Here is a 13,455-nt window from a genome sequence, read left to right as displayed (position 1 = left end):
ATAAAATACCGCGCGTAATATAAATAAACATGCTCTCTGGTGTCATATGCATTTTAATGGTGTTTTGATTATTGTTCAACATAGAATATTGACATTATAGCGGCATGACAGTGGGGGTTTCTAAATATATATCTAAATAGACGTGTCAAAACGTAAGGTAGATTTGCTCAACGTTAAGCTGCTTTACGTTAATGAGGGAGCCAAATCGACAGAACACCGGAAATAATATGCCCACACGTTAGTAAAGATGACTGAAAAACAGACATCTTTGGACAGCTCTTTTACGGGGAAAAGGCCACCTGCTGTTGCCTGGCTCTGCCAGACTATTCTCCCTGTATTTTTCAAACACTGAGAGAAATAGTCTGGGAACCATCCCATTAACAACAACAACACAGATGGTGAACGGGAGAGCCGAGAATATGTTCCAATCCACGGTAAAATCAGTTTTAAATGACCAAAAACACATCGACACAAGTCATTGACAACAGTCTGTCTCGCGCTAGCCTTGTCGAATAAACTCCGCTCTCTTCGTATGTTTACTTCCGCGCGCAAGTCCGTCGTCCTGCCTTCGCCATTTTACTAACATCACGTCTGCCCGTCGCTGATTGGTCCACTCCGCTGTCTGTTTACTGTGGCTTGCTCCGCCCTGGAAATTGTATCCGCGTGAATGGTGGCCAGACTCAATAGCTGGAACAGCGGTGAGTCTGGTGTACCAGGCAACACCTGCTGAGCCAGAAAAGGAGCGTATACAAACCGGATTCGGTTGAAGTTGGGAAATTGTGTAAAATGTAAATAAAAACAAAATACAATGATTTGAAAATCCTTTTCAACCTATATTCAATTGAATACACTACAAAGACAACATTTTTAATGCTCAAACTCATAAACTTTATTTTTCAAATAATAATTAACTTAGAATTTCATGGCTGCAACTCATGCAGTAGAAGTTGGGAAAGGGCATGTTTACCACTTCGTAACATCACCTTTCCTTTTAATAACACTCAATAAACGTTTTGAAAGAGATGAGACTAATTCTCTTAGCTTCTCATGTGGAATTCTTTCCCATTCTTGCTTGATGAACCGCTTCACCTGTTCAACAGTCCGGGGTGTTCTCTGTCGTATTTTACGCTTCCTAATGCGCCACACATTTTCAATGGGAGACAGGTTTGGCCTGCAAGCGGACCAGGGTAGAACCTGGACTCTTTTACTTCGAAGCCACGCTGTTGTAACACGTGCAGAATGTGGCTTGGCATTATCTTGCTGAAATAAGCAGCGGCGTCCATGAAAAAGACGTCGCTTGGATGGCAGCATATTTTGCTCCAAAATCTGTATGTACTTTTCAGCATTTATGTTGCCTTCACAGAAATTTAAGTCCCCCATGCCATGGGAACTAATGCACCCCCATACCATCACAGATGCTGGCTTTTAAACTTTGTGTTGATAACAGTCCGGATGGTCCGCTTCCTCTTTGGTCAGGAGGACACGACGTACCACTGTTTCCAAAAACAATTTGAAAAGTGGACTCCTCAGACCACAAAACACTTTTCCCTTGTGCATCAGTCCATTTTACATGAGCTCGGGCCCAGAGAACCCAGTGGCGTTTCTGGATGTTGTTCATAAACGGCTTTTGCTTTGCATGGTAGAGTTTTAACCCGCACTTACTGATGTAGTGACGAACTGTATTTACTGACAGTGGTTTTCTGAAGTTTTCCTGAGCCCATTTGGTGATATCCTTTACACACTCATGTTGGTTTTTAAGGCAGTGCCGTCAGAGTTTCCGACCTTGGTGCTTACGTGCATTGATTTCACCAGATTCTCTGAACCTTTTCATGATATTATGGACCATAGATGTTGAAATCCCTAAATTCCTTGCAATTTTGCTTTGAGAAATGTTGTTCTTAAACTGTTCAACTATTTTCTCAGGCAGTTGTGGACAAAGTAGTGAACCTCACCCCATCCTTGCTTGTGAATGACTGAGCATGTTTGAGGAGGCTCCTTTTACGGTACCCACCTGTTCCCGATTAGCCTGATCACATGTGGGATTTTCCAAATAGGTGTTTGATGAGCTTTTCTCAGCTTTCTCAGTATTTTTTGCCACCTTTCCCAACTTCTACTGGACGTGTTGCAGCCATGAAATTCTAAGTTAATGATTATTTGGCAAAAACAATTAAGTTTATCAGTTTCAACATTAGTTATGTTGTCTTTGTAGCGTATTCAATTGAATATGGGTTGAGAAGGATTTTCAAATCGTTGTATTTTGTTTGCATTTACATTTTACACAATTTCCCAACTTCAACCAATCCGGTTTGTACAACCAAGTCCATTCTGCATAATAAGTAGCTAAAAGCTAGCAAACGAGGCAACAAAAGCGAATACGCTGAGAGCATCATACCTCGTTGCTAAAGCCAAGAAACCTTTCACGATTGAAGAAGAATTCATTATGCCTGCGATCAAGGATATTTGCCGTCAAGTTTAAGGAGATGCCACTGTTAAAAAAGGTTGATTCAGCATATGGTGAGTTGCATTTTTCCTGCACTTCATGTTCTTTTTTAGCCCTGTCGTTTTATTTTATATTTACTGTCATTTTCTGCTACGCGTTGCCGGTCCATGAAAAAAGTCCAACATCACACCAGTCCATTGGTGCAAAAAAGGTTGGGGATCATTGCCCTAGACCAAGGGGGTTCCCAGCCTTTTTTTGCAGCACAGATTGGTAGGGTTGCCAATTGTCCCTTGAAAAACGGAATCGTCCGGTATTCAGAAACAAAAGTATGCATCCCTTATTGAGCTTTCAATGTCCAGTATTGTCATCAAACTCGAAAATAGTGTTTTGTTTATATAACGAACGAATACTGGTGTAGGAGCAAATTTAGCTATGTCACGTGATTAGTCGTAGGAAGGAAGGAACAAGCTATCTAGTAAGCAGTTCAAAGGAGCATGCTTCCAAGTTCATTGGGTAGATGAAGCCAGCTGAGGGTGAAGCGAGACAGTTTTTTTGACCAGCATCAGCAACAGCTGCGTTACAAAGTTTAAAGACAAAGTGGTCCTGTCGTTGTCACCTGCGTCAAGACTCATTGTTTGCCTGACTTCAAGGTGCGTGTTTGCTGCAATTGGAATGGTGCTTTACAGGAATATGCAGAGAAATGCATTTCCCCCGCCTATCCCGCTTTATGACCAATGAGTTAACAGAACAATGACATTACGAAATCTCTCATCTCATTGGTCGAGGTACTGTCGCTAACAAGCATGTCCAAATTGTCCATTTTCATGTGCAATACAAAATAAATAAATAAATAAATAAACAAATAAATAAATACACATTTGCACTACAATAGGGCTCTCACCACTTGGTGCTCGGGCCATATTAATAATAATAATGATAATAATTATAATATTTGCACTATAGGGCTCTCACAACACTTGGTGCTCGGGTGTTAATTAAAATTTCAAATACAATTAAAATTTCAATTGCAAATGCAATTGAAATTGTAATTGTTTTTTTTACTTGTAATTGAAATTGTAATTGGTTTAATTTTTGTAATTGTAATCAAAATTGTATTTGCAGTTGAATTGGAAATTGCATTTGAAATTGTATTAGTAATTGTGATTGTTATATTATTTGTGATTGAAATGTAATTGTTTTTGTATTTGCCATTGAAATTGTAATTGTAATTTTATTTGTAATTTAAATTGTAATTGTGATTTTCTGATTGAAATTGTATTTGTGTTCTGTCAATTTCATTTGTATTTCTACATTATATTTGGAGTTATCAGTTGTGAAATTGTTATTGCTGAGGCGACTTAAATTGTAAAAAAAAAAAAAAAAAAAAAAAAAAAAAAAATTATAATAATAAAAGAAAAGAATAAAAAAAGAAAAAGTTTTTGTTTTTTTTAAAAATTCATTTACCTGGAAGTTTGAAAAACACACATGCGCAGGGCCCCCCCACCGGCCTCTAGTATTCAAATGCATTTTTTTGAGTTTCAAATTTATTTTTGCATTCAAACACATTTTTTGGGATTGCAGTGACTTTATTTTAATTGAAAATATATAGTTTGATTGAATAACTTTTTTTTGATTGAAGCAACTTTTTTTGGATTGAATAATTGAATAATAAAGACACAAATCTACCTCTATAGTCAGATCTATAGTTCAGCATTTGATAACAGCTGAACACCGGCATCCTAGAGTCAGGCTTTAACGTTCTACCCTGACATCTGCTGGTAATGAAAGGAAACGACACTTTTTATGTCTGATTGCTTGCGTTTGGCATGTTTGTGAAAACGGAAACTCCTAAAACTTGCCCGCTTGAAGTGGTTCGTGAGGGTAAACGAAGCTAACTTGGCGGAAAGCCAAACAAGCTAAGAAATGGCTGACAGGGTGGCCGCCATTTTATTCGGGTAAGGGATACACAATTTAAATCTGTTTCCACATTGCTTTTCATTCAATCTTTTGTAAACGGCAAGTGTGTATTCGTTTGATAATAACAATAAATACATTTTGGTGACAGGTTTTTAGAAATCGAGTTAACGGTTAGCACTTTTCGCGGCTTCCAATTGGTCGAGCGGCGGTACAGTCCGTGACGTTTATCAAAGAGGGAAAAAAAGTGTTACCATGCGAACTTGACCAATGAGTTGATTCGCTAATTAAAGGTAAACGCCCTTTTCTGCTGGACAGACAGTGACGTCAGAGTGGCACGTGACTTAACGGTCAAGTGCAATGCATCCATCACTTCATCTTGCGCTTCTGACACATCAAGATGTATACAAATGCAATGGAGTCCATCCAAACTTTGTACGGAATTGAGTGGCACTCTCTCTTTGATCTAGTTGATCATGACTTTACTTGCTTTGCACCCTCAAGTTCTCCTGCCCAGGAACAGGTAAGAACCAAAAATAATAATTGTAAGAATTGAATATCGCAGTTAACGGAAAGTCCTTCGATTTTGACTTGTGCCAGTAAACCAAGCTGCCCCGAGAAGCAGTGCAAGTTGATGTTTCATCTACTCGCTAATGTCGTTTTTTCTCCCAAAATTTCTTTCCCCTCTGCTCTGCATTAAAGTGTAGTTTTGAGTGAAAATGCTCAAATGTAGTTTTGAGTGAAAATGCGCAAATGGTTCTTGCACATGTGCCGTTAAATTTACATCGCTGGCAGTTTTTCAAATAACGACCAGAAACGTTAGTGTTCGAGCACAAATGTTAAACTGCATTAATCAGTCGTGTGTAAACCTAAAAATAAGGCTTGGATATTAGCATATCTGTTATATATACTTTTTTTAAATATTTGTTCACGTAACTAGGCCTAGTCCAGAAAGTGGAAGAAAGCATTCATCAGCTGCTTCCCCCTGAAGCACCTGTAGGCTGCCATTTAAACTTGTCATGAATCAGTGTTGTTAAAAACGGTTAGAGTACAACTGCGTTGTTTTCTTCAGTAGTGAGTAATCTAATCTATTTGAAACGCCGTTACCGTTACTGAGTGGCACGTTAGTACATTATTGCAATTTAGTTGAATGCCGCGCGTGTTGGCAGAGAGAAGAGCGTGAGTGGAAAGGAGGGAAGGGGGTTGTGTCTTGTGACGACGTTGCAAATGCGATGCTTGGTGGCGCGGAGCGTTAGCATAGCATTCATGGTCTCGTTAGCAATAGCATTTAGCGTGGCGAGCGTCATCTTAAACTCTCAGGCATTTTTTTTTTAAAAAAACATACAGTTCTTGGCGTTCAGGTGGGTATAATTAATTGAAAATGATGGACTGTTTTCCTGTTGAGTATGCATTATCGTCACCAAGTGGGCCTTGTCCTTTTTGATTCTACAATATAATAATTATATATTGCTCACGGCATTTGAATGTTTGTGCACCACTACACTGTTATATAGGTGAAATTAAAAACTATAATAAAAAGTGTGACCTAAAAAAAAAAAACAGTTCAATTTAATCAGTTATTTTAAGCTGATTTGATGTGAAAGATGTTATAGAATGGATCATGTAATAACGTGCAGAACATGAAAAGTAACGCTAGTTACTTTGCCAAGTAACCAGGGGTGAAAGTGGGCCAGAATGGTCAGGAACGCAGTTCCGGTATAAGATTCAGGGCCAGAATGCTTTTCTGGTATAAGATTCAGGGCCGTAATGCTGTTCCGGTACACGGTGCGTTGATTCCGAAAATATGACGGCAACTGTCAAAACGCCATGTAAAAAAAAAAAAAAAAAATGCTAAGCTGCCACACATGCATTTCATTTACAAGAAGAAAAACAATCTACCAACATCAGACGTCATATTTACATACACAAGTGTTAATAACAAGCATAATAAAGTGCTTGTGTCGCGTAATCCGTTTCCACCATTATTTCTTATTTTATCCCACGGACGGCATGGACGTTTCCCCAGTTGCTGCAGTTATCTGAGTTTGACAATGATGAGTCACGTCAATGTGCGAATGCCCGCAGCATAGCTCATTTATCCATTCAATTAGCTGACATACTGACATGTGATCAGCAGAGATGGTTAGGTCTGATTGGTTCAAATGTGCATGTTTTCTGGAACAGCAAAAAAAAAAAAAAAAAAAAAAAAGGTTGTTGAATTGATGCGACAAAAAAGGGGCAATGCAACATAAATGGATTAAATCTTTTAGAGCAACGAAAGAATTGAGGAGGCTTATTTATCATATTCAGTTTTATTTGCTGTGATGGGGAAGTTCAGAACATCTTAGCTGTCAATGTGCACTTTGGACTTATTTTTGTTCATTTATGTTAGGCTACAGTGCCTTGCAAAAGTATTCGCCCCCCCTTGAATCTTGCAACCTTTCGCCACATTTCAGGCTTCAAACATAAAGATATGAAATTTAATTTTTTTGTCAAGAATCAACAACAAGTGGGACACAATCGTGAAGTGGAACAACATTTATTGGATAATTTAAACTTTTTTAACAAATAAAAAACTGAAAAGTGGGGCGTGCAATATTATTCGGCCCCTTTACTTTCAGTGCAGCAAACTCACTCCAGAAGTTCGGTGAGGATCTCTGAATGATCCAATGTTGTCCTAAATCAGTACTTCTCAAATAGTGGGGCGCGCCCCCCTGGGGGGGGCGCAGAGCGATGCCAGGGGGGGCGCATGTGACCTCGGGGAACATGCTTTTTTTTTCTTTTTCTGCCGGACTGGAATAAAGTGTACTTGTGCATCCACTCAGTGGGTGGCAGTGGCGTTCTCATTTTCAGAGTGCGTGCAGTATTTTTGAACTAAGGAAGAGCACTCAATACACAGAAAACAAATATGAAGAGCAGTGCGCCGCCGCCGTTTTCGAAAGCCGTTTTCCGACCGGACTCACTCACGCAGCGACCCACTGTCTTGTCCGGTTCTCACGCCGCCGCCCGATAAGTGCCATTTTCGGCTTGGGATCGTCACGACGACCGCCCTCACCTACGGTTCTACCTCGGCCGCCGAGAATGCGCTTTGTTCGTGCCGTTTGCCTTTTAGCTTTGACTTTTAATACTGTGGGTGATGAGGAAAGACTGTTTAAGCCGCTTGATTGTTTTTCAGCGAAAACGTGCCGAATATTGCCAACAATCGTCCTACTTTGTCAGTGTTATATCAGTAAACCAGTGAGCACTGTTAGCATGCTCATTGCAAAATGACTCCACACCATTGAAGGAGGTAATACTGAGTGTGAGCAGCAAAAATAAAAACTGTCCTTCTGTCCAAGGACACTCTTTTTTTCCTTTATTCATTTTTGTTTTTTCGGTCAAATTTTTTGGCATATTGTCCTCATGAGTGAATGTTTCTAATCAATTTGAATTTGTTATTATTGACTGATTTTATTACATTTTATTTTTCTGTATCAAATGGTCAAAAATGTACCTTGAGTGTATTTTTACAGTTTGAATGTGACTTTTTTTTTAAAAATTCAGGCAAATTGATGCACGTCAAGTCTTCTCTGTTACAAACAAAACAATGTTAATAAAGTTATACTTTATTATAAGTTGATATATGTTACTTTTTTTCTTTATTAGAAAAAAAGGACACAATATTAGGCAGATGCGTATTCATAATAGTAATGATACAATACTACAGTAATAGACAATACTATTTACAGTGGCGGCAGAGAGTTGGGGGGGCGCGAAACATTTACGTCTTGTTTGGGGGGGGGGGGGGCGTAGCAGAAAATAATTGAGAAGCACTGTCCTAAATGACCGATGATGATAAATAGAACCCACCTGTGTGTGATCAAGTCTCCGTGTAAATGCACCTGCTCTGTGATAGTCTCAGGGTTCTGTTTAAAGTGCAGAGAGCATTATGAAAACCAAGGAACACACCAGGCAGGTCCGAGATACTGTTGTGGAGAAGTTTAAAGCCGGATTTGGATACAAAAAGATTTCCCAAGCTTTAAACATCTCAAGGAGCACTGTGCAAGCCATCATATTGAAATGGAAGGAGCATCAGACCACTGCAAATCTACCAAGACCCGGCCGTCCTTCCAACACAGCAACACAGCTCATCACCCTGAACACACCATCCCCACTGTCAAACGTGGTGGCAGCATCATGGTTTGGGCCTGCTTTTCTTCAGCAGGGACAGGGAAGATGGTTAAAATTGACGGGAAGATGGATGCAGCCAAATACAGGAACATTCTGGAAGAAAAGCTGGTTGGTATCTGCACAAGACCTGAGACTGGGACGGAGATTTCTCTTCCAACAGGACAATGATCCAAAACATAAAGCCAAATCTACAATGGAATGGTTCAAAAATAAACGTATCCAGGTGTTAGAATGGCCAAGTCAAAGTCCAGACCTGAATCGAGAATCTGTGGAAAGAGCTGAAGACTGCTGTTCACAAACACTCTCCATCCAACCTCACTGAGCTCGAGCTGTTTTGCAAAGAAGAAAGGGCAAGAATGTCAGTCTCTCGATGTGCAAAACTGATAGAGACATACCCCAAGCGACTTGCAGCTGTAATTGGAGCAAAAGGTGGCGCTACAAAGTATTAATGCAAGGGGGCCGAATAATATTGCACGCCCCACTTTTCAGTTTTTTATTTGTTAAAATAGTTTAAATTATCTAATAAATTTTGTTCCACTTCACGATTGTGTCCCACTTGTTGTTGATTCTTGACAAATAATTAAAATTTTATATCTTTATGTTTGAAGCCTGAAATGTGGCGCAAGGTTCAAGGGGGCCGAATACTTTTGCAAGGCACTGTACTTATCCATTTCCTTATGATTAAAAAAAAAAAAAAGTCTATGTTTGCGTGATCTTCAAAATATATTACATTTCTTTCTGCATAATATAAGTCATTTGTACTTATTTTTCTGAATGTATGGTACTTATATCTTTATTGTTAAAAAAAAAAAGTAAATGTTTAATTTTAATATACATCCTATGTTCTTAAGTAGTTAAAATTGAGATTTGGCATTTAATATGTGAGGAAATGAGGGAAAATAAAAATTAGGAGATAAAAGTTGGGGTTATTGCTGTTTTAAATTTTATTTTGCAAATCATTGAAAACATTAAATTTTGAATGAAAATCAGTTTTTATATGTGTTATAGATATAACTGTGATAACTGTGCTAAAACAGTTTTCTTTGCATGTCAGTAGTTTAAGAGGTTTAACTCAGTTACTTTTGGGGAGAAGTCATTTCTAACTGGAACTAATTAATTTTTTAAAGTAAGAGTAACAACACTGATAGTGTTTCTGTGCCATCCACAAGATGAAACCATTCACATTTGACAAGGATTTTTGAAGCCGTTTTCACCGTCAAATACTCTATGTGCATCTAAATGGTTAGGAAACAGCAATATAGATGATAATTATTGTTTGTTTTTTTCTTCAGCACTTCAGCAATGATGCCGGATTCTGTAAAGGGCTCCCAAATCCTGTTGAAGTCAGCATGTAAGTAACATATTATTACTAACTCATGTCACACACACGTCACACAATAGACACATGACGACTTAATAAGATTCGTTTTCTTAAATCTAGTCAAATAAGTTTGTTTTGTTTTTTTGTTTTGAGTCTTAAAGACTAGGTAAGAGTATTTCACTTACCTCAAGTTAATATTACTATGTGTTTTTATGACGCCCATCCATCTATTTGTTTTGATCAATATCTATTCTTGAATTAAGAACATTTCGGACAAACACACTTTCTTTGAGATTAAATATACTAATTTATTGCTCAAAATCAATCTGTTAAGATTATTTTCAACAAGCTATTTTTCTTATTTCAAGAAATCTGACTCAAATTTACCAGAAGCACTGGCAGATCATTTCAGTTATTTCTAGTAGATTTACACTGAGGACAAGGGACTTCGACTAGTTTAAAGGAGTTGTCTTTTTGCAGTGTAATATTTGTGTATTTGTTTTTGTGTAACCAGGAGTAGGTGTACACTGCAAATTTATAATATCTTAATGAGATTATCTTTCTCAAATATAGTCCAATAATGTTCTCCATTTTACTTTAAGACTAATTGGCAGATGAATGCGTCAGATTATTCCAGTTACTTTAAGTAAATAGTACTATTTGTTCTTATTAAGCCCATACATCTAAAAGTTGGTCATTTTTCAAAAACTTCCTCTCAAATAATGTTTTGAGCAACATTCTGAAAAGGTTATTTACAGCTAGTTATTTTTCTTATTTCAAGAAATCTGAGTAAAATTTACTTGAAGCACTGGCACATCATTTAATTTATTTCTAGTAGATTTACACTGAAAACAAGGGAATTGAACTAGTTTTAAAGAGGTGTGTTTTTGCAGTGTACTGGCTACCTCTACAGTTGGACTTTGGCGCTGCTGAAGTCCATGCCAACCTTTGTAAGATTTCTCTATCGTTCCTCACACATCCAGATGCGCATCAGCTGGCCGGCAACACTAAACTGATTTGGTTGCTTTCTTTTGTGTTTGTTTTTTAAAATAGGAAAAAGAGGAAATTGGTCCAGGAGAGAAATGACTATGTGAAAAAACCCCTGAACGCATTTATGATCTACGCAAAGGAGCAGCGTCCCTTGTTGAAAGAATTGCATGCCAACAAAGACAGTGCCACCATAAATAAACTTCTGGGACAGATGGTGAGGTTGTCCATTGGCCTGGCCGATGCACTGTTGTTGTTACTGCAATTGCACGTTTTTGTGTGTTGACATTCTTGTCATTTTGTCCACAGTGGAAAACACTCCCCTTAAGTGACAAAGAAAAATATCTGGAGGAGCAGGTGCGCTTGGAACAGGAGCACGCAGCAAAATATCCCAACTGGTCGGCCCGCGACAACTATGTAAGTCTTATTATGTACACACATACACATACACACGTGCACACGCATGGTCATAAATATGACTTGCATATGCCCAAAAAAATGTTTCCAATTTGCCACTCTTTGCTACGATAATGTGTGAAGGAGTAGAATTTAGATTGACATTCCAAACCTTAAATCTCAAGGAACTGCTGATGAATAGGATGCGTATTCTCTCTTGAGCCATTGTATTAATACAAAGGTGTTTTTTTTTTCCCCCAGGGCAAAAGAAAGAGAAGAAAGGGTTCCCTGGCATCACGTAAGTTTCTTTTTTTCCTTCAAATCCATTTTGGAGTTTACAGTTTTTCACGGTTGTTAACACATGTTTTTCAATACAATAACGGATTTCTCAATACTGCACACACAAATGCTAAACCTGACTCTTTTTGCAAGAAGACTCTTGCGATCAAATTTGTACATTGTGTTCACTTGTGTTGCATATTGTACACAGTCGTATTTTCAATGACACACACTGAGTACACACAGCTAAGCTTTTGCTGCACACGACCAAGCATTTCAAATGGAACACACCATATGAATGAAAATGAATCTGGAAAAATAAGATATTTCCCCTTTTGATTTACTCATATGCTGCAGTCCTGATTGCTATTTGCTCACAAGACACAATGTGTTGAGTTTTGAACACTTGTGTATTGTAGGTTGATACCATTGACATGTTACATGAGAAGTGTGTATCAGCAGAACATTGTGTGTCATGTTTTGACAACAAGTTATTCTACAATAGACTGCAGTGTGTTGTAGGTTGAAGCTTTGAGCTTTTACATGAGAGGTGTGTGTGCAACAACTGAATATTTTGTGTTGTGTTTAGACAACAATGTGATGGGCAATAGGCATCAGAGTGGAAAGAAGTAAAGTCTACGGGAGATAAGGGAGTGTGAAGCGGGGACAATTCGGATTGAACGAATAGTATATGAAGTTAAGGTTTCGTGGGTTAACAATCGTGAAAAACTAATCTTTCCAAGAAAAATCATGATTAGAGATAACAATTGGTGCTTAAAAGTATTGGATACAAACCCGATGAACCCTTATAGGGCAGAATGAATATTCTTGGTCATTTGAAACAAAGTCTTGGCTTACTGAATAAGTGATCAATTTTTTAATGATCTCTTGTTATTCATTATTATTGTATTTTTTAGAAATTAATACAATTTTATATGTAATTCTATTTGAAGTTGTGGGTGGTAATCAGTGAATAATTTTTTTCCCAGGATGTACAAGCCAACTCCCCGCTGACTCTCCGGTCGCCGCATCGCCAGTTGATGCCTCTCCAGACGCTTCCTATCTGGTTGCCCTCTATCCGGTTGCTGGGTATCAGGTCGCTGCATCTCCGGTTGTTGCCTATCCAGTCCCTGCTGCTCCGGTCGCGAACTATCCAGTTGATGCCTATCTGGATGCTGCCTACCCGTTTGGTACTTACATGGTCAATGCCGCTGTGGCCCCTGCTTCAGTTGCCGCCACTGTCACCCATCCGCCACCCTCCTCTGCTGACAAGACAGCAGAGCTCAGCTTCGAGCAGGAGTTCACTGAATTTTTATATGAGCTGGCAAATCTGCCTTTTGATCAATGGCCAGACCATTTCATTGATTTGTAAATAGTGTATATTTTAAAATGTTATCTTTTTCCTTTCTTCTGTTGTTTTGGTCTTTTTTTTTTATTTTTTTTTAATTTTTTTTTTTTTAATTGTAAAATAAATTTTTACTGTGTGTACTGAAATCATAGAGTGTTTTTTTTTTTTTTTTTTTTTTTAAATCTTATGTTTTATCTTATGTGCCAAAAGTGTTACTGGATGAACTTAAATTGATTGCCATAGGACATTGTCATTGGATGCTGTCATTCCAATGGCCCCATGACTCGGAATTGTGGTACCATCCACGGTGCCTTTTTGTGAAATAAACTTTGTTGGTTAGCATCTAATGTAGACACCAATATTTTTAGTCAATGGATCTGGCCTGAGGGTGCCGATTAATCTTTCCCCTCTGTTTTTGGTGCTTCCCACACAAAAATACAGTACAATATTTTGTAGTTACTTACCACAGATTCAAAGCCAAGAATGCTGTCTCATATCATGACCGAGTGCTCTACCAACAGGTGGAGGGCACGTTTCTCATGCTCACGGAAGCTATCCAAAGCCTTTCTCCAGTTTGAAAAAACCAGAGCTACTGAGAAG

The 13,455-nt window shown here is 38.4% G+C and overlaps 1 protein-coding gene across 1 annotated transcript; it reads left to right on the top strand.

The window, feature by feature from the left end:
- The first annotated feature begins 4,648 nt into the window (after nucleotides 1-4,648).
- Nucleotides 4,649-12,889, top strand: LOC130907746 (transcription factor 7-like 1-A). The gene is made up of 6 exons (XM_057823160.1): nucleotides 4,649-4,877; nucleotides 9,817-9,875; nucleotides 10,899-11,049; nucleotides 11,142-11,249; nucleotides 11,490-11,526; nucleotides 12,497-12,889. The coding sequence occupies exons 1-6, from the start codon at nucleotides 4,755-4,757 to the stop codon at nucleotides 12,877-12,879; spliced, it is 861 nt and encodes a 286-aa protein (XP_057679143.1). The 5' UTR covers nucleotides 4,649-4,754; the 3' UTR covers nucleotides 12,880-12,889.
- Nucleotides 12,890-13,455: the final 566 nt, after the last annotated feature.

The sequence above is a fragment of the Corythoichthys intestinalis genome, chromosome 19 (assembly GCF_030265065.1).
Source record: "Corythoichthys intestinalis isolate RoL2023-P3 chromosome 19, ASM3026506v1, whole genome shotgun sequence".
In the NCBI taxonomy this organism is placed as follows: domain Eukaryota; kingdom Metazoa; phylum Chordata; class Actinopteri; order Syngnathiformes; family Syngnathidae; genus Corythoichthys; species Corythoichthys intestinalis.
Note: the sequence above shows the minus strand (reverse complement) of the source record. Positions and strands in the feature narration are given on the sequence as shown.